The sequence below is a fragment of the Plectropomus leopardus genome, chromosome 8, assembly GCF_008729295.1.
Source record: "Plectropomus leopardus isolate mb chromosome 8, YSFRI_Pleo_2.0, whole genome shotgun sequence".
Lineage (NCBI taxonomy): Eukaryota > Metazoa > Chordata > Actinopteri > Perciformes > Serranidae > Plectropomus > Plectropomus leopardus.
In genome coordinates, this window is record NC_056470.1 from 24,727,055 (window position 1) to 24,749,226 (window position 22,172).

Here is a 22,172-nt window from a genome sequence, read left to right on the forward strand (position 1 = left end):
AAGCTTTTTTTCCTTTATTTCTAGCGAACATCATATAACAGATTCACAATTTTTAAAAATATACATTTTTGTAGCTATAACATTTAAAAAGAAAAATCAACAGGTAAGGTTTTCTTTTTGAAAACAAAATAGAAAAACAAAACACAAAAACTAAAGTGAGAGAGTGTGCTGAATCAGAAGAGATACCCGTATCTGAGTTTAAAATACTTTCATCATTTTCCCTGCCTTCAAACAAATACAGTACGTAAAAAATGAGATGGGAACAGAAGCGTACAGTACACGGGGGGTCAAGAGTATTCACAAAGCATCATGTTCCAACGTGTTATTAGCACCATTACTCTTCAGCCATACTGCACTTTTTTACTCTTTCCATCATTCAGTTTTTAATGGAAAAACACCATGAGTGTCGAGGCGATGTGGCACAGACCTGTCTGTGTGGGTGGGATTGTCTGTTACGCAGTTTTCATTAGTGTTCTCCCTTTCTCAGAGATAATGTTAAGAACATATTGGAGGGTAATGCCTTGACGAACAATCAACCGTTTGAAACGACTCCCAGTGATGAGAATAAAAAAAGGCGAAGAGTTGCTCATACATTCACCTTGCCTGCCCAGGCCGACACGTCGACGTCGGCTCAGAAGCAAGAAAATAAAAGTTAAAAAAAGAAAATGCATTGCGAAATTGACAGAGAGATTGCATTAAATCTGTTTAGCATATTTACTGTATATAACATCTGTAATGTAATATATATAGTCAACTTTTTGTTCATATATATCTGCACTTCTTCAATAGCGTTTACTTTCATAACACTGATTGAAAATCAATACCCTGCAGAAAACACTGTCAGTAAGTAGGTGTGTGGGACAACCATTACAAAAACAGAGTGAACACAGACAAGTGCTTGATTGTCTCACTAAATGTCTTCAGTGTGTCTGTAAGGAGACTTCCAAAGATCCCTCAGCTGCTGCTCCTTTCAGGGTTGTGCTAAGTAAAGTTGAGGGAAGGAAAGAATGGGAAGGATAAGGAAAGGAAAAGGAAAGGAAAGGAACTAGGGTGGACTAGGGAGGTTAATCTTTTGGGCAGCAGTTTGGACACCCGTAAATTGCGTTTTCTATTGTTTTTTTTTTTTTTTTTTTTTATTCCTTCCCTGCAACCCTACCTTGAGGTCTCGCCATTGTTTGTCTTGGTGGGTGCAACAGAGACAAGGAGGGTGTGTGTGTGTGCTTGTGTGTGTGTGTAAATATGCATGTATACATTTCCAAGTTTCTACTGCCACTTCATTAGCTTGGAGCCATGAGGTAAATCCAGGAGGCTTTCATCAGTTCCAGTTGAGGAAAGGGTATCTGGGGCAGACCAGCGCCGTTTGCGTGGACGCGGCTGCTCCAGGGGAGCAGGGGGCTCTGCGGCCAGAGTACGTGGAGGTGCCGGTGCGCTAGGAGGCGGATGGTGAGGGAGAGGGGGAGGAGGAGGTGGAGGTGGCATCTCCTCCCTTTGCGAGCTACTGGGTTCTCCGGCAGCCCTTGGGGGGAGTTGCGTGCGATGGGCCCTAGAGCCGGTACGCGTGTGTGTCCTGTGGGTTTGGGAGGGTGTAGGGGTGAGAGCGAGACAGACGTCCCCCTCCATGAGCTGGCGGCAGGGCAGGCCATACAGCTGGGTGGTTCTCTGGGGGCAGCATGAAGACCAGCCTCGGTCCTGAACAAAGAACGGATACTCCACCAAGACCTTCAGTAACTCCTACACAAAACCACAAGTGTTACACATTCAACCAAGAGGCCTCTCATGTCTGTCACTTATTATCACCACAGCCTTACTTTAGTGTGTAATATTACGTGTAAGAAATTACAGGAATAGTTACCCGCTACAATGATAATTTGTTTATCAGTCACTCACCCTGTGTTACATCGCATTTGTGAAGAAAGCTCACATGCCTCCACAGTGAAAGAGGAATTCAAAAACTGATGAAATTCTTGATGAACTGTCATAGGAGTCCGCGTTTAACTATATCAAAACATCCATTTACAAACTCTCACACAGCTTGTGCAGTGTAATTCACATCTCATTTAACCAGTAGTATACTCAGTACTTCCCAAACACACAGCCCTTTCTGACAGTCACTGAAGGAAAAATGAAACTTTTCTCTGCTCTCTTTCAAGTCAGACACCATTGACAAAAAACAATCATTTTACTTAGCTGCTGGTCTAACACTGCCTTGATTGGTTTGTGTTATTGAGTGAATTTGGTCAATCTCAACTAACATTTTAAACACCAATGTAACAAACCATGACCAAATAAATGTTTTTGTCAATGGACTCGGACTTTGGATAAGAGCTCAGATAAAGTCTCTTCTCTTTTCCACTGCACAAAATGGCTAACATCTGACTTTTTATTGCAATGGGAAAGTGAACAATCAGCATTCACATCTGGATGAAATGTGCAGTAGTCATGGGAATTTATTGCCTCTGTCTCCAATCGGTATTGATGGAAATAAAACACTCAAGTGAACATGCTAAATTTAGCTCCTTAACCAACAAGATGCAATGACACGCTATCACTAATTACTGTATTTCCTAACCTAAGCATCACTAAAACATCAATCCTAACTATTTTGCACCGAGTTTGAAAGAGATACTGAAAGAGTAAGTAATGTATAGAAATAAGTAAATACTGTCATTTCACAGCCCTCCATCCATGCTGCATTCTACTGCTTACCTGTTCTCTGGCCTGTCCGTAATGTCAGATTTAACAGACCAAAACCAAAAACAAAAAAACCCACACACAAAGACATACTGGTCTGCTGCAGAGCCATGTACACAGCTCTGCCCAACTGGCAAGGGAAAGCAGTCTGCAAAAAAAAAAACTATATGCATGTGCTTATTTTGGTGGAAAGTAGGTATTTATCCAGTAGTACTGAGCATACAACTGGCTAAATAAGACTTAGATTATAGATCACACAAATTCATCATAACACAGGGTGAGTAATTGATATACAAATGGTTATTTGGGGGATAACACATTTCTTATATACTATTTTTTTCACCTGATCTTGTCATGCAGATATTTATTAAGTTATATCTGATTATGCTTATCTTCTATTTAAGTGCAAGCTGAAGCATGTATCCAAAAAGAGTGCTGACCTGAGTGTTGCGGTCTGTGAGGTGGACCTGCAGGTGACTGAAGCCCTGTGCGCTGCTGGAGGAGATCAGCAGCACAGTGCAGGTGCTGAGGTGAAACTCTGGGGAGGTATCTGCGCTCCTCAGGAAGTCCTCAGTCCGCAGCTCCTCCACCCGCTTCAACCGCCCGCTGGCCAACTCGATCAGAGAACCCTTGGTGAAGTGAGGTAGGAGCGCAGGGGGAGATGGGTGAAGGGCCGGGGGTGAGGTGTGATGATGGGAAGGAGATAACTCTCTCCTTCTGTCTCTGTCTCTGTCCCGTCGTCTCTCACGCTCACTGTCTCTTTCTTGGTCTTTGTCATGTTGTAGGTGCTTCTCTTTGTCTTTAGCTCGCTCTCTGTCCCTTTGTACCAGTTTTTCTCTGTCTCTGTCTTGGTCTCTATCCCGGTCTCTTTGCAACCTGTCATGGCTGTTAGGCAGACCCAGGGGGGAGTGTGGTGAGTTCCTTATATTGTGCTGCCTGGGTCCTGGCTCCCTGTGCAGGTTGTACAGAGCTGTTCCTGAGGGGCTATAGAGCGGGTAGGCCTGGACCTGAGGGCTGGGGTGGCACACCGATCCCAAGGAGTAGTAGATCTGAGCCTCAGCTGGTGTGGCCCCTAGGGGGTCCAATAGTCCCCCTCTACCTGCCCTAGGGACTGGTCCGAGGGGTAGGGGACTGGTTGAGAGTAAATTAGAGCTGGTCTTAACTATCCCATGCGGATGTCTGTCCTGCAGTGAGGAATGTGGCTCAGGGCCCTCCTGAGCTTGAGAGTCTGACAAAAACCCTCCAGAGTGGACACGAGATGTTAGATCCTCCTGCTGTCGCCGCCCGCCGTTGGTGTGGGAGCTGTGCGGACTGATGTCCAGCCTGGTTCTGCTGCTGTCGTTCCCGTAATCTCCTGTGAGCAGAGGCCTGGACGTTGAGGCAGTCCTGCTGCCTGGCTCATCCAGGCCGTTGGGCCTCTTGCTAAGGTATCTATGTCTGGCTTCAACAAAGCTCGGATCTTGAGGGTAGAGAGAGTGGTGGCTAAACAAGTATGACGGGGAGAAGAGGGAGGAGCTGTTGTCCCGCCGGCCGCTGTTAATGTAGGACCATATCTCTCTAGAGTCGGCCGGGAAGGGAGTCTTAAAGGAGGAAGTGGAGGAAGAAGATGGGGAAGGTGGCAAGGAGAGGGGCCCATCCCCTCTGAGCCACCTGGAGTGGTGAGGCAAGGGTGAGGGGAGAGGATCATCTCTCCAGGCGGGAGACCCTGAGCCCCTCCTCTCGCCAACCTGCCCTGGGAAAAGAGAGACAGAGGGAGAGTAGCTCAGGTGCCATGGTAGGGGCAGGGGGAGACCTGGTGCTGGAGCAGGAAGAGGTGGAGGTGTATGGAGGAGATGGGCGTTTGGGTTTATCAGAGCTCGGTCCCTGTCCCCGGCCTCCCTGCCTCCCTCCCCTCCCCCTGCGCTGGACCGACCCCGGAGCGGCACAGGGGGTTTAAACTCGTCCAGCGGGACGTGGTGGTCTGACGATCCTTGCCGAGGCTCCCTTTTCTTGGGAGGCAGGCACTCTTTGCCGCGGTCAGGGCTGGGATTCATGGGTGGGCTCCAGCGGCAGTGGGGGCCCCCTGTGTGTGGGTGTAGGCTAGGTCACATGGGCCTCACGGGAGAATGAGGGGCGCAGACAGAAGGGAAGGCTGCGACACAGCATCACTGTCAGATCACTGTTGATTCTTTTGTACTGAAGCGCCACTCACCTAGAGAGAGGACAGACAAGGAAGGTAAAAATAAATGAGAGAAAGAGGGAAGAGAAATTATCCTTTTGAAACGTAGAGCAACATTACTTTCCTTGTGCTGCTTTTAGGCACCTTTTTACACCTTAGCAAAAACATGGAAAAAAAGGCAATGAGAAACCTGGTTGCATGAAATTTTTTTTTTTTTTTTTAATTAAAGGGGGAAAATGAAATGAGACTCAATGCGGCAATGGACAGCACTCCAATTATAATTGTTGTTATTGTCACATGTACATTTCCTTAGCATGTAAATTCACATTGATAACACTGGTTACATTGCCGATCTATATGCTGAAGAAAGACATCTTGCCCAAAGACTTCCATGTGCCAATAATAAAAAACTGGAGTGCTGTCCTGGTCTTGACTTCAAAAGAAATTGGAGAAAATGTCTAGGGAAAAAGAAAAAAAAAAGGTGGGGGAAAAAATCTAATATTTATCATATTTAAAATTATGTAACAGAACTATTATAACTTTTAAGCACATTTTCAGGTAATTTTCTTGTACTCTTTATTAATTAATTGCTTTGGGTCATTTCTTCTTTTGTTGTTCATGTCCTTCTTTCCATTTTTTAAAAAAAGAAATCAAGCTAATATGCTCAGGTTTCAAAGAGTTTAGTATGAACATAGAAAAAGTACAGTCTGTCAGGTCCTGGCATCAGTTGTAGCTAGAGTGTAGCTGTCAGTCTGGCCCCACATGCAAACAAACATTCAGCTGCATCACACAGATGGCGAGTGAAATGTCTTCAGCATGTGTCTCCTCAGATAAACTACTTGAAAAAGGTTAGAAACTAAGCATTCTGATAGCTGTCGCTAATTAGTCATTACCTACGTGCACTGCGGTGGGACTGAAACTACCCAACTTACTCGTTTCATTCAAACACATTACTCCCACATGTGGACTAAAAATATATTTTGCAGCCAATGAAGTTCAGAGGCAGAGCAGTATGTGTGTGTAAGAGCACACACACACACACACACACACACACACGCACACTCAGAGGGAGAGTTTTCATCCCTGACTCTCAGGGGATGATTGGAATATGTAGATATGTTTTTGTACCATTTTCATGAACCACCCCCACGACACCCCCGGGTGTTCTCTATATTCTATATGAGCTTACTACTAGCAACCCCCCACCCCTTTTCTTTCAGACACGCACACGGACAGCAACAGACACACAAATACTCCCTCGGGCGGCTGTACTTACTCCCCCAGTGATAGGCAAAGCTGGTCACCACCCACCCAAAAGCTGACAGAAACACTGTTGATATTACCACCAGTTGTTGTGGATACAGGATATGTGTCTTTGCATATTAATTATGTGTCACAGCAGGGGTGTCGGGAAATGTCTGTAATTGTCTATGTGTGTGCGTGTGTGTGAGAGAGAGTGTGTGCATGTGCATGTGTGCCATGTTTGTGTGCATTTTTTTTTCTGCGAGAAATGTGTGAATGTGTTTATTTGTTTAGGTCTTTGTGTGTGTTTGTGTTTGAGTCCTCAAATGTGTCAGAGATTTTGCAGCCTTGTTTCATTCAGTGAGAAGTGCGGGGGAGCTCTACTAATTCTTCTCCAAACGTTTTTTTTTTTACAGGAGGCTCTTTTGAAGTGATGGTTGCCGCGCCGCCAGCCCAGCTGTTCCCTTCCCACCACCGCCGCCGCCACCATCGCTGCTCCCGCCGCCGCCACAACACCACAGCACCATGCTGCCACTCAGCCCCGCACTCACCCGCAAGTCTGTCTCAACAGCCTACCAACTCCCTGCCGTCTCACCATCCACCACACAGTCGCCATGGCAACTGTATCCACACACACACACACACACACACACACACACACACACACACACAGACATACACTCAGATAGAGAGGTTAGATGGGGATACTCCATGGAGAGGCGGGTAAACTGTTGCTCATCAAGTGACTTGGTCCAAAAACAGAATAAGTGTTGAGCGAAGCAAGCTGTTTGTGCATCTGAGTGGAAAACTGAAAACTGGGCGGTGAGAGGAGGAGGGGGAGTCTTTGTCCCAGACACTGACAGGACGGCTGTGATGGAGTATAACGTGGGAAATGTTTAGGTCAACAAACACGTTACTATTATGATAAACAACCTTGTAAGTGATATGTTTTCAGATCAGCTGAAAGATAATGTGTGAGCTGAATGCACCCATAGACCTCTGGGGTTCATGAAAACTTTTATTTTTTATGGGTGGGGGTAATGTATTCAAGAGGTCCTTCATCTAAAGTGTTATCTTAATGACTTTAAACCACAGATAGACAATGATATGAACTGCTTTAGTGTTTCTTATGTCTATATGTTTGTTTTACTAACTGTTTGTCTGCTTTTATTATCACAGTTGCAGGGAACACTCCCACAACAGTGGCTAAGGTTACCTACAAGTTGAAATAACGTTTTAAAAAAAGTATTTCAATCTAATGCTTTAAGAACATTTAGGGATGTTTATCATTTCAGATAATATCCCTATAAGGTTAAATTCTGACTAAGACATAACGTTATTACTGCAGCATTCTCAGGATGTTTTAGTAATGTTGAGAGGTGACAGATCATAGAAAGCTCTTTTTATATGCGTGGCAATATTGTATCGATACACAGACACTAAGTGTCCATTTGTTATTATAGAAATTATTAATATTGCAAACAAAATAAACATTTATTAGTCTACTAGAATAATAAAACAAATTGCTTTTTTAAGTCTACTAGATACATTTTTGCTGCAACAAAAATTATTGAAGTGAGTCGGACAGGCTAAAAACTGTAGATAAAACTGGTGTTGATAAAGTTTTACATTGAGGTCATAATTTTGAAAAAAGAAAAAAAAGGTAGTAAATCGCAATATATCGTAACAATTGTTACAGTGATACTTAGCATATCGCAAAACATTTTAAATCACAATAAAACTGTATCCACGGCTGGTGCGTCCATGTCGGTAGGAAGTTATTTTGAGCAGCACTTTTTGGCAAGAGTGGCGAAATGTGTGTCAACTATTCATTCGTAAGCAGGGTTGCTGTGTAACCAATAGCAGGAACTACGGGCTCTTGGCATACCTGGCTACGCTTTTCTGTGAGCACAATGAATTGTTGAGACATGTGTCAATCATGCTTCACCTGCAACCATCTCCCGCCCCCAGCTCTCATGAGCCAATGGCTGGCCGGCCGGCCGACATCATGTTTCATTGTCTTAAAAAAAACCCCAAAACATACATGCAACACATGCGAGGATAATATAGTAGTAATATAATTACGTTTTCTGTGTGTCATCATAGTTGGATGTTAACGAATGGAGAGAGACTAAAAAAGCCTTGGATTGTTTATCCAGCAATTAAGACATGTTACCTGTTTTGCTTCTGCTGAGATTTTTAATTTTTTTTTCTTGGAAGTGAGAGAAAGTAAGCTCTTCAGGAGACGGTGCCGAAGAGTGGAAAATATGTGAGGCATTATTGGCGCCCATGAAAAAATCAGCTGAGCAGAAAGACAGTTTCCATGAATAGAAACAGCTGGACTTAAGTTTGGCCTCGCAAAACTGCGCGTGCACTTCTGCAAGGTAAGCTTTATTTGCACTCTAGTCGTTACGCTGCAGTCCATTAGTCACGTGTGTGGTGCACAATTGCATTGTATTATTTAGTTTAAGGAGCTGAAATTGTGTTATTTTGAAAATAAGCTATGTGTGCTGTTATCACTGTGCTGTGTAGAATTCAAAACCAGGAAACTGAAGTTGAAGCTCTATTTAATGTGTTATTTGTATGTGGATTCGCAAAATGCCATGATGAGGCATGTATACTTTTATATTGACACTTTGAGCACATAATAGTTGCACTGACCATTTGCATTATGTGTAAGCCATGTTGGGGTTTGTTGTTACTGTTTTTAGTTTCATGTGTATGGCAAATTAGCCTTTGTGTGTTATTGCTGATATGGTATATTGCAAATAGAGGGCTGGCATAATTGTTTTTTGCCTAAAGCGGCAACGCTGGCCCTCATCATGTCATGACTTTTACGTATCGCGATAATATCGTATTGGGTGACCTCTACTATTCATGAGATAAAACGCATTCAGAGGGCAGCAACAATAGAAAAATAACTCCTCATGTAATCCATTTACATCTTCATTAATATTTTCCTATCAGTATTTTTCCTAGAATAATAAGCCTGTTTTTTTTTATTATTCTAATTATGATGACCATAGTGATTTATTGAATTATTGTTTCAATTATCAACATATATTTTTACTAATAATTTTTTTTAAAGCGGCAATAAAAATACCTATAATATCACATATGAAAATTAATATCCCAAAATAATTTTTCAAGTCACACATAGTATTCAAAAGGTCAGAATTTATTAAACTTTTCCCATTTCTTCTTTACTTAAGAACTTTACTTTGGCTGTGTAAAAACTTGTCTAGACTCCACATTAAATACATTGAAAAAAAATCTGGTTTCAGTATTTGTCCTCAAATGACTCCGCCGCCCTTGTCATTTCGACAGCCCTTATGAAAAGGGTTGTCAAAATAGACCTAATATAAACTTGCCAAAAGAGTACAAGAAAACAAAGAACACAATTGTGCATGTGGAGGAGTTTGCAGAGAAATGTCTTCTAACAGAATACTCCTACACTGTGCAGACGAGCATGCAGAGAGCTGGAGTTAAGCTGGAGCTACTGTGCTCGTAGCATTTAAATATATAAAAACCCGACACATCACAGGCATAATTATATCACGCATTATTTCCAGTGAAAAACTGCTTGAGACTTTTGATTTGCTCTGTAAGCAGAAATGCAATTTGTTAAAAAAAGTTAATTTTCTTGCTTAGAACTGATAAAAAATAAAAACTGTTTTTCCAAAAAAGAAAATAAAGCAGAATGCTTAGATACTGCAACTTGCTCTCAAGTAACGGTCAAATCAGACATCTATTTGCACCGCTTCACCTCATCCCGCCTTTTCTCTTAATGCATTTCTCAGGAGAACAGTCAAACCTCTACTGTCATGACAAACCTCGAAAACCAGAACTACAGAATATCAGTCTCTACTTTTGCCTTTTTTGCTATTAAATAAAACATCAACCGACAGTCCAGTAGTGCTAATTGCGCCTAAAAGGGTCTCTTTTAACCCAAATGAGCAGTTAGAGAATGTGGCAGCATGCAGACAGGTTGATGGAGTTGGTAGTTGTTGTGATGCACTATGAGACTGACCTTAGTGCAGGCTGAGCAGACGTCCCAGTCTTGGCAGTCATTCATATTCCAGTCCTCCCAGAGGGTCAACCCACTCCTCAGCTCCTCACTGTGCTACACTGCTCCTCCACAGCACCGCCGCCAGTTACAACACCCGCAGATATCAGCAGCCTCCAGCTACACACTGCCTCTGATCTCTGTACGCATGAAATAACACCAGCGAGCCCACCAAACTGAGGGAAAGAACTGAGAGCCTGCTATCCGTCTCTGTGTCTGTTGTGTATGTGACTGTGTGTGTGTGTGTGTGTGTGTGTGTGTCAAGTGTGTGTGTGTGCGTGCTTGTGTGTGCAAAGGGCTGAGGAAATGAGTAATATCTAGCAGTGAGAAACATGTCTGCTATGCAGAGCCACACAGGCAGACCAGTTGCTGCTGCCGCCCACTTGCTTTAATCACTGTGAGGGATATAAACATGCATACACACACACACACACACACACACACATATATGCACACGCAACATACACACACTAACAGTCAAGGATGCAGCACATACAGATTATATATTGGGCGGTATATGCTGACTATACTATGCCGCCTTTGTGCTGTCTGAAGGTGAGCTTTCCACTTAAGTTTCAGCAGTTAAATGCCCCTTTTAACGTGAAAAGTCATGAATACATCAGGTAATTAGTGGTGAAATAATAATGTATATTTCTGAAGACATGTTGGCACATAAAAGAAGGAGGGAAGGATGGAAGGGAGGCAGAGAGACAGTTGATGAGAGACAGGGAAGGACGTGGTAGGAGGCTCATCCTACACACACTCTCAGACTTAGGCTTTGTTGCTGCCTCTGACTCAAAACTAAACCTCACATCCATCACACACACACACACACACACACACACACAAACACACGCCACACTTGTTCTTTTTGTTTATCTGTAGTTTTTATCTGAATTTTGTGTCCTTTGTTCTCACCAAAGCACTTTGTGATGAACCTGTTGTTAAAAGAGCTTTTATGAATAAATTTGATTTGACTTCATAAACACGCAGAAACACACACTCTCATACGCTAACAGGAGCACTGCAGGAGAGCTCTGAATGATGTGCCTCAGTGATTCAGCCAGTGCAAGTGAAGTGTGGTGGTTCGGCTTATTAGGGACTGAATTGGTGAGAGCAGAGCAGCTCATTCACGGCAAGAAATCACAAACCTGTCAGCACAGAAACCTTTTAGAAAATAATAAACAGGCGCAAGGTTGAAAAAGCAACACTATGCAAATAACCCTGCCGGCTCCCCCCGTCAAAGAAACAGGGCCAAACTTCAGTTCAAACAAGCTTATGTTAATTACAAGCGCAGAAATGCAATACAGGAGCGAAAACATAAATTGGAGCCTGGGGGGGAAAATAGGATTTAATGAAGCAATCAAATCATTATTGGTGTCAGATTGTAAGAAGCAATCTTTATGTTCTTTGATAGGCTTCTTCTAAAAGCAATTCATCTGCGCTTTTAAACACAGAGCAAAATGCAGACTCGTATCCACCAACATGAATTAAAGGTTAACCTTGTCGAACTTCTCAACCTCAATGGAGTAGAAAGCTAATCAGATTTGGATGTGTGTGCAGACACATCAGCCTTGAAGGCCACATTTAAACATTCTCACTGTGTGGTGACAATTGCCAAGAAAAGTCTCCCCTGACATTTAGGAGAAGATTACATTTATTTTGCAAAGTAAATGCTGTTTGAAAGAAATGATGTGAGCTGAGGTTGTGTGGGCACGAGCACTGTCTGCTCTGGCATTTTCTGTACTTGTGTGGGTTCATTACAAGTATCACAATTAATGGAGTAAAGATGCAGTTGTTGGTTTTTTGAGTTTTGGAGCATTTTGGATTTAGATTAAACAACACATTTTTTTCTTTGGATAGTAGGACCATTTTGTAATGTCAAGTGCACTTTGAATCAATATTCAGTTTAAGTAACACTATTTAATTAGTAGGGCAATAAATAAAATAGGAAAAAATCTTAAACATAATATGAAATAGTAATTTATATAGTGCAGCATCTGGCAGTCTGTGCCCTCAGCAATCTTCCCCCACCCCGAGATATATGTATATATGTGTGTGTGTGTGTGTGTGTGTATATATATTTTATTTATTATTTTATGTTTATTGGGCTAAGTAAAACAAACATACATTATTTATTATTATTTTTTCCTTTAAAATTCTACAGAATTGCCTGTATAGATTTCATATACTTCCCCGTCCCTTCCTTATTATTATTAGTAGTAGTATCCGTTATATTTTTTTTTATCATGAATTACAACAAGCTAATGAGTAATAAACACAAATAAAATGTAATGATAATAAAATAATAATAATAATGAGCATATAATAACAACAACAAAAAACCCAAAAGAATACAGTTTGTGCAAATGTGAAAAGTTCATCTTTTCCTCTGTCTTTTTTCTGTACTACGCTCCAGATGGCCTCTGCTTGTTTAGTTTTTTGCACTCCAAATAAACTCCCTTAAGTTTGATTTTTTTCAGGCCATCATCAGGCTTAGAATTGCAGGCTTCTCATTTATTAATAAAAGCTGGTTTACAAACAGGAAATGGTTCAATGGTTCACTGTAATTAGTTTACTAACTATTAGTAACTTTTTCAATTATTTTTTAAATTCATAAACCCTACTAATTAATCTGAATGCAGAATAAGATGCATGTAAAAACAAAGTTTCCTCTATAAACATGTTTCTATGATTATATCACACAAAGAAACTAATTGCTCATAATGGTCAGGGTTGACTTGGCAATTAAAAGTGTCCAACACATGATCATACAAGACATCCCACATAAATAACACATCTTTAACCAATACGATAACAAACTCAAGGTCACAAGTTAGTGAGAATTCATACTTTGTATATTAAAACATAAAAAATAAATAGATAAAATGTTGTGAAGCAAATAAAATAATTACTTCCTGCTAAATGTCATCGACACCTTCTGCCCCATAATCAGCATTTAACAGATATAATCTACATAAATCTTATCACTTGACGGTATTTGATATATATTTAGATGTAATAGTCAAGTCATAGTGAAAGAGGAGGAAATAGCACGAGGGCCGGGTTCATCAAAAGGGTGTTTACTACAATATAGAGATATAGAAATGCCTGTGGTGTTTCTCTTTCGCACGCACTCTCTGTTCTTTATTTTACCTATCACACACACACACACACACACACACACACATAAGGGCAGGCCTAGACAAGAAAGGTCAGATGAGTCACACTACACCCGACAAATCATAGTGGTGGAAGTGTTAAGTGGCGAAAGACGTTTACAGGTAAGACTGTAGAGAGAGGATTCACTCCCTCCTCTACTGAACACAAAGTGTGTTGAAACATCTTCTGCTCCCCTTTGCAATCAAAATGGCATTTAATTTTTCTTTTTTTTACCCCCCTCATCCTCATGCGTAGCCTCGTATGGGGTGTCTGATCACGTTTCAGGCTGAGTGGGGAATCTATGATGGACGTCTGATGCAGCAGAAATTTGTTGCTGAATGTAACAGATCTGAACAGAGGGGAGAGTAGAGGAGAGCGGTGAGGAGGGGAGGGGGGTTAGAGGACACAGCAGATAGATAGATATATAAGATAGATAAATCAACTATACTACAGTACCACATTGTGGAGTTAGACTTTTTTATACCATTTATCTGTCTTGTTTTTTTTGACCTTTTTCTTGGCTCAGTGACGCACTGGAGCCATCCTTAACATAATGCTCCCTCACTATATAAAGTCTTATTATAGAGTGCAGAGCATGCGTCTGTGTTGTTTCCTTCAGTACGTTCCTCGAGCTCTCTCTGCTTTTTCAGTTCAGTCTAATAAATATATGAATCAACTTCTTTGTTAAATGCCAGAATCCTGTAAATACAAGCAACATTGCCTTGTGTACCTTACGGTCTTCAGCCCAAAGTTTTTATTTCTGTGGTGTGACACACTCAGAAAACATTTGTTTTTCTTTTACCTGGACCTCAAAATTAAGTGCCAAGTAATTTGATTAGGAATTAATCGATTTGAGTGATTTTTAAGAAAAAAAAAGATTCTGTGATTCCAACTTCTGTAAATATATTCATATTTCTTTACTCCTCTATGGCAGTAAACTAAATACATGCTAGCTGTGGACTTCATCTTTACCTGTGGGAAACACTGATTAACATTTTATCACTATTTAATGACATTTTATTGACCAAAGACCTAATTGATAAGTCAAGAAAATAATCAGGAGATGTGTGTATGTTTCTGTGCTACTGTGTTAGCTGCTAACAGGAGTCTGTTGCTTTGCAGTGGCTCATACGGCTCAGCATCTTCAGCAGACATACCCCCAGAATCACAGAGCAGAAAAATACTGATTATCTTTTTTTATGATTTGTAAACCTATTTTTATACACTTGGCAATGTTTTAATCAGTCCCTTTTGGCTGGGTGGTTGATAACACACTTTTCTGTGGTGTGACAAACTCAGAAGAAATTCTTTTTTTGCTTTTCCCAGACCATAAATTAATAGGCAACTTATCTGATAAACGATAAATTCATTTGGGCCTTTATTCCAAGAAAAAGATTCCTGAATGTGTATTTTTATGTTGTGTTAGTTGTTTGTTTTTTAACTTATTTGTGTTGTGGAGACATTTGAGGAAGTCATCTTGGGCTGATCAACATATTTTCACAATATTCTCATGTCTTATAGGCCAAACAGCTAATCAGTTATTTCAGAAAATAGTCAACAGATTAGCCGACAGCCTTAATAGAAAGGTGGAGTGATGGCGGGAGGGGAGGAGGGGAGTACTACTAGCCGTGTGTGGTGGCTTACTCCACAAGGAGCCGGGCTAAGCTGATAAAAGGACAGGGTGATACGGGCGATAGCTTATTGGGCAAAAGGCCAGGTCAGCCTTCGGGGCCCATTCTTCAACAGGATGAGCCAGCAGCCCTGCACGCAAACACTCATTCTGAGTTTCTGGAAATGTGCTCACTCATGACAGACTTGCACAATACATTGAATGTATTTGCCATTTTTGGTTTGGAATAAGATCATCAGTATCTGCCATAACTGCAACAAAATTAAACAAAACATATGTCCTTCTCAAAAGCAGTGTAGTAAACAGAGTATGCTTAACACTGCAAAACAGGAGCCAATTGGAGGAGAGTCGGACAGCGTGAGTGATGCAGACAAGAGGGTGACGCCTGTAATGTATTGCTGGGTTAATCCCTGTGAATCCTAACTGGTACGGCCTTAGGAAGGCTTAGTATAGTTCTGGGAGGAAATCCCCCTGTGTAGTGGTACAGGCCATTAGCCCCTAGGGTATAAATAGGGCAGCTATGGCTCCTTAAGCTGGCTTTTACGCAATATCAGTTAAAAATATGACTTGACTAATTACATGCAGGTCAGCCAGTCAGCAGAAGCAAAAAATTCCTCCACCTCGTCCTCCCCTTCCTCTGACCACGCTGCAGTCTTTCTCCGTGAACACACACACATATGCACATGCAGTGTGCATAGTGAGGTCAGCAGGGAACAAGTGGAACAGTTAACAGGTATTCTTCAAACCTTGTGGCTGACATTTTCTAAGGCGGGTGTTATGTTGTCATTCATTGACATTTAGAGAGTTTCATCTCTGCACTTTTCCACTGTGTCAATCTGATAATGTGCCTCTTATGCGGCATCTGCAACCAGCTACATTTTCAACCACAAAGAGATGACTTTTGTTTCAATTTGTTGTGTGCATCACAAAGACGTTTAAAAAAAAACCAAAAAAACATGACACAAGCATCAAATGTGCCACGATTGGTAAGGTGACTGCGATTCTTATGCAACTATAGTGATGTCACATAACGCTGATGGATGCACAGTCATGCTTTTTTTGCAGCTCACATGTTTTTTCCAAATGAGTTTTCAAACTTTTTAAATGCTCTGCTTCACTCACTCACAGGTAGCGGTCTCTCACACTAGTTTGTGACATGATTAGCCCAACTCGGAGCCCTTGATGCGAGTAGTACTCTCACGCTATGAGATCAGTAGCTTACAAGGGGGGAGAGGAGAGGGGGAAAGAGAGAGCGAGACAAAGTGTGATGGGGTAGAAACAGCTTGAAAGGGAGAGGACAAGTGTGTGTGTGAAAGAGGAGGGGGATTACTTTTCATTCCAAAGATTTGTTGTTTTTGGCGCTGTCCCCTGGCGACTGACAGTCAAACCGGGTTTTCTTTCGGTTCTCCAGTTTAGTAGCAAAATGTCAGCAAGCTGTAAGCAAACATGGTGATGACTTCTCCACGGAGAGAGCATGGCCAGGTCTCTCGTTGAAAGCTCAAGTGCCATTCATTTTCAGAGCGACTGTCTAGACGGGCTTCACAGATACTGTCTGGAGTACCTTTATCACTGCTGGTATTCAAGGCAGCATTGCTATACACTGCCATTATTGCTATTGCTCTACAACCCCTCCCACACCAAATCTGCTGCCCAGCCAGCCACACACGGTCACAGCCATTTACTCAACACACGGCTTATGCTGTTTGTTACAGAGGCTGCTGCAAATTATATTGAAATGGGATTGAGTGGGCTTAATGCTTGTTTTCAAAATGAAAAAAGGGAGAGTCCCACTTGAGAGAGAACCTTTATCACGCAGCTATTTGATAATCTCTGCTAATAATTGCCAAAAAAAGAGATCAAATTAAATTAGAGAATTTTCTGAGTGATTTTAATGTCGTAAAGGATAAAAAAAGAAATGAATAATAGGGAAGCATCGCAAGGGTATGGAAGGTAATACAACTTCAGGACAGGCTTTCAGGACACTATTGATGCTATAGGCTACAGGATGTCTCAAATGTTACACTTTCTGTACAGTGATACCAAAACCGATACTGTGCAATATATTGTGTTTGTGCACGCTGTGTCCGTCTGTAAGAGGGAGCAGATTTACTGATCTGCCGGGCTCCGGCAGGCAGAGATGCAGGCCTGGCTGAAAACCTGTGGGTGTAAGCGGTGGGTGGCGGGGTTGAAAGGTTGTTGACCCCTATTGTAGATGAAGTGTGGAGGAGGAGGAGAACATTCTGCTTGATCATACACAAGGGTTAGCGAGTCAGGGCCAAAGAAAACAATCGCTACGAACACAAAGAGCAAAGAAAAGACTCTTGTAACTGACAGATTGTATATGCATGTCTGCATATGCACGCACGCATTCACATATTATCACCTTACCACTAAGTGGGTCTGAATGTTAATGCACCCTATGAAAAACCACTTTCTGCAGCTCTCTCTCTCGGGACACCCCCACCGACAGGTGTGTCTGTCACCTTAAAGTAGTCTGGCGCGGTGTCAACTGTATTCAAACACCTGCCTCTGTTTGGGATTATTCATCACACTCCTGGCTCCTCGGCTGAGCTCCCAAGCCAATTCTCATACCCTTCAACTGTGAGAGTGCTGATCTGGGAACAGTAGGCATGGAGGTCCCCTTGACTGATTCAAAAATGCCGTAAATGCAGAATTAACTTACGATCAGCATGTACTCTAGGAGAGATTTGTGCAGAACCTTTGAGTTGCTACTGTTTCTTAAATAACATGCAGTAAGACAAGTTAAGTGTAGATGTGGGGCTTTAATTGTCCGTGCTGACACATAGCAGATATGCACATATTGCTTGATTTGGTAGCTCACTTTAGAATAATGCAAATATTATGCAATCTGCACTTTTCATATACATTAAAGCTACAGTTGGTAACTTCAAAAAATGAAAAAGATTCACACAGCACTAAAGGAGACAAATGAAAAAAAAACATTTTCCTCGGCCTACCCTATTGCCATTTAGTGCTTTTACTGCACGTAACAGAAAACAGGCAATCAGAGCTGAGGAGTCTCTGTGCAGCTGTGAGTCATGTCAATCCCTGCTCATGAACTGTGGACAAACAGTCAAACTAGGCAGGACTGATCAAATATGAATAAAGATGGTGTCACTGCATTGCCTATTTCTCACCTCAGATGTTGTCAGAAACTTCTTTTAGTGTAATGTTTAGATGTAAAATGAGAATGTTTGTGACGCGGTCGCCATGTTGGAAACAGTTAAGCTGAAACAAAACGCTGCCCACCGACCTGTGCAAATTTTTTCATTTTACAGCTAAACAGTACACTACTGCACTGTCTATTTCTGGCCTAAAATGTTTTCAGAAACATATTTTTTTGTTCTTTGTAGCTGTCAAATGAGAAGATTTGCTCTGTGCTGTAGGCTGTATTTGGCACTTTGGTCAACTGTGTCCAACATGGCGGCCACATCAGGAAAGTTCTCATTTTGCAACTAAACTGTACACTAAAATATGTTTCTGAAAACATTTGAGGTGAGAAATAGGCAATAGGGCAACAGAATCTTTATTCATATTTGATCAGTGCTGCCTAGTTTGACAGTTTGTCCACAGTTCATGAGCAGTTATTGACATGACGGACAGCTGCATAGAGACTCCTGACTGACTGATTGTCTTTGTGAATGTCAGTGAATTCTAATGAATGCCATTAGAAGCAGTAGGAAGAGGGGTTTTATGTACTTCTTTTAGAATACAGTGGTAGTTTCAGCAAATATGATAAGATTTATTACCATGAAAGTTACCAGCTGTAGCTTTAATAAATAAAGAACAGTACAAGCTCACATTAGCACAGCAGTTTTTAGAAATGTCTCGAATCACTAAGAAGGATGCAGGTTTGACTCCTTTCCTGTTCTGTGAGGGGATGACATGCAAGTTTGTATTTTCCCATAGGTGTGACTCTGAGTGACACTGAGAGTGATTATCCATCACAAATCCAGCAGTGAGCTGGTGAGTGTTTCCCTGCTCTCTGAGACCCTGAAGAGGAGCAGAGTGGTGAAGAAAATGAATGCACGAGTAAGGTTACATGAGGTTATGCAGCCTCAAATACCTGCTAAACTGCTGCGCCCACGAAGGGTTTCAAGGGGCAAAAGACTGGAATAAAACACTCACTAGAAAACACTCACACACATGCACAAAGTCATGTAATCATGCAAATGCGTTGTCTCTGCGTGAATGTACACTTCACTCTCTAAGTTTTCCCTCTTTGTCTCTTTCACTTTCAGTCCCCCCTCCCCACCCACTCTTTGTCTTCCTCTCTGTCTTTCCCTTTCACTCAACTGGCTGGCTGTTTGAGAGCACACACTCAACGTGGGTGAGAGTGCTAGAGTAGAGTATATGACTGTCAACACAAGGTGTAGGGTGTGTGTGTGTGTGTGCCTGTCTGTGTGGTGCTGTAGGTGGAGAGGCACAGCAGGGCGTGAAGGAGCGCGGTGATAATGACAGGCCATGCATTATATAACATGCAGATTGCATAAGGAGAAGATTATTTTAGGTCCAGATATTGAGGATGTATAAGTAATTTTTTTTCACGTGGGTGTACAGCACTATGCGCATCTCTAAGTGCAAAGATTTGTGCAAAAATGTTCTGAAATATGCTCATTTTTTGTGGTCTCTTTCGAGGAACATGTGGGCGTAAGTAAACTAAGTGTATTATGTGTTTGTAAGAAGGGGGCATGAATGTTTTCAGATTTCTTTCATAGCTATCTGCATATCAAAACAAGTATGTGGGAATGTTGGCACATTTGTGTACAGTGTGCATAAGGGTGGCTTTATTGCGAACTCCCACTCATTATCACTTTTAGACTTCAGAGAGATCCACTTGAAAGGGGCTGATTCTGCTTGTCGGGCGCAAACCTCGTAACTTCCAACTTTTGATGATTCTCGCATTGAAAAAAGAAAAGCTCAACTATGGAGCTGAATGAATTTAATAAATCTCTCTTTTAGCTGCTCAGTGACAAGGTTATGGTCCTGTAGGATGTGTTGTGTGGAGTCACAGAAGTGAGGCAGAGCAGATAGAGTCTCCGTGTGCCACTGCTGCCTCTGTGCGCCTCGCTCCATGCATGAGTGTGCCCCTGTAAAAATAGACCTCTTAAAGGGCCAGCAGCCACTCAACCTTCTCCCACAAGAGGCCTGTTCTGCTCTTCAGGGTGGCAGTACTCTAAGAAACATGGGATGGGAAAACATGCTGTTTTTCTCATTCAGCCCACAGAGACGAATTGTATTTCTGTTTCCCTCGAGACGCAGAAACATACCTACATTCAGTTCCTCTTTACATCATTCATGAGGGCATTTCTCTCGCCTGTCATGAAACAATGCTCTGGGTTTATACTCACTATAAAACACATAGAAAACACAGTAGATCTGGGTTTTGAAGCCTTGGTGCAGACTCTTTGATACACCTTGCTTCATGATAGTGTGATTGCTCCTTTGCATAAGAAGCGCACTTTGAAATTGTACACTCGAAACTAACATTTTTCTCAGTGACACAAGACTTCCTGTGCACTCCAGCAGCTCGTCCCTGTAATTGAAATAAGTGAATTAAGTCAGCAGAGACAAATGTTGTATGTCTCGCTTGAAAGACATCTATAGCTGAGAACTGTTTGAACCTGTGAAATGTTCCTATATGCAGCATATGGGGTATCACTGCAGCAGAAGGACAGCGCCTGCTGGAGCAGAAATAGACGCACAGAAATCATAATCGTGCACGCCGGCGTAGTATTTCTCCGTCGAGAATGGCGAGAAACGAGGAGCAAAGCCGGTAATAGAAGCACAAACATAGCTCTGTGTTCCCCGCAGAGGGATGCAGAAACACATTTAGTCCTTGACCGAGTGTGGCTGCAAAGTTGCGATTAAAAATTAAAAGGTGACATTGGAAGTTCTTCCAGCGCATGTGTTCTCATGTTGAATAGGAAGTTACGGATGCACCTGCACACCTGCACATCCTCCCTTTGACTGCATGAGATCTTCCCCAGACTTGCCCCCAACATCTGCACCTCCTATTTTCACTCTCCTCCTCCCTCATTCTGTCTCCTTCCAAATTTTCCCCGGTTTGACTAACCCCACCCTCAAAATCTCATATCCGTCCCTCCCAGTTTAAGCGGGCTCCTCCAGGGCCCCTGGCTATCTCTGGACCAGGGCTATTTAAGCCCACTGCTCTAATTCTGAAAGTACTGATCTGCCGTCAGCTTGAGTGATGAACCTCCACCTCTCTCTCTCTCTCTCTCTCTCTCTCTCTCTTTTTCTCTCTCTGTCTCTCTCTCCGTCTGTGTGTCTGTCTGTCTCCGTCTTCCTCGCACGCTCCTTGTCTCTGGATCTGTCACACTCTCCCTCTTGTTCACACTCTCTCTGTTGTGCCCTTCCACGCACCCAAACACCCCCACACACAGGTGCCGACTTACATGAGTGTATACCACACTCTCATTCACACACACACACACACACACAAACACACACTCACACACTCACACACTCACACATTTCATACATATTTCCTCCCTATAATTAACCAAGCTCACTCTCAGGATGACATACAGGAACTCCTAAACCTGTTTCCTCAGAGCGTTCACTCTCAGAGCATGTGTTTATCCCTTCATTCAAAGTTGCTAACACACCTGCGCTCCCTCTCACACACATATACACACACACACTCACACGAGGAAGCGGTGTGGTCACATACCTCGCCGGGTGCCTTTGTGTAGCAGGTAGCAGAGAGTTTACTCATTGGATCAAGCGGCAAGCAGGCACGTAGGAATATCCAGTTTTGAGACTGCGAGTCTCTTCCTCCTCTCTACTGCTCAGCCTCCCCTCCCTTCATCCTATTCCTGCCTCTCCTCCTTCTCACTCTCTAAACGCCTCTTTGCTCTCTCTCCCTCTATCTCCCCGTGAGTGTGCTCTCTTTCTCTCTCCCCAGCTTGCTTGATCTCTCCAACCCCCTCCCTCCTCCTCTCTCGCTCTCCTTCGCTCACACACCTTCTATCTCTTCGCCCTTACAACTTCAATCTACACTCATCCCTCTGAGTAAGTCTTTCTGACACACAGTGACACTTGATAACTTTTTTCTTTCCCCTGCCTAATATGCTGCCTCTCTCTCTCTCTCCCTCTCTGGGAGTGTATAATTAGACAGAGCTCAGTGGTAATACAGTCAGGCTCATTGTGGGAGCCTTAGCATTGCTGCTCATGTTTGG

General features: G+C 42.4%; 1 protein-coding gene across 2 annotated transcripts; it reads right to left on the reverse strand.

Annotated features, from left to right (window-relative positions):
- Positions 1-81: 81 nt before the first annotated feature.
- On the reverse strand, positions 82-21,812 carry zmp:0000000926 (ataxin-1). 2 transcript variants are annotated; one of them, XM_042491673.1, is made up of 3 exons: positions 21,665-21,812; positions 3,132-4,882; positions 82-1,731 (listed from the first exon to the last, which is right to left on the reverse strand). In XM_042491673.1, exons 2-3 carry the CDS (start codon positions 4,722-4,724, stop codon positions 1,264-1,266), a joined length of 2,061 nt encoding a protein of 686 aa, XP_042347607.1. In that variant the 5' UTR covers positions 4,725-4,882; positions 21,665-21,812; the 3' UTR covers positions 82-1,263. The 2 variants fall into 2 exon arrangements, with proteins under 2 accessions (XP_042347607.1, XP_042347608.1); XM_042491674.1 differs by lacking the exon at positions 21,665-21,812 and adding an exon at positions 10,122-10,318.
- Positions 21,813-22,172: the final 360 nt, after the last annotated feature.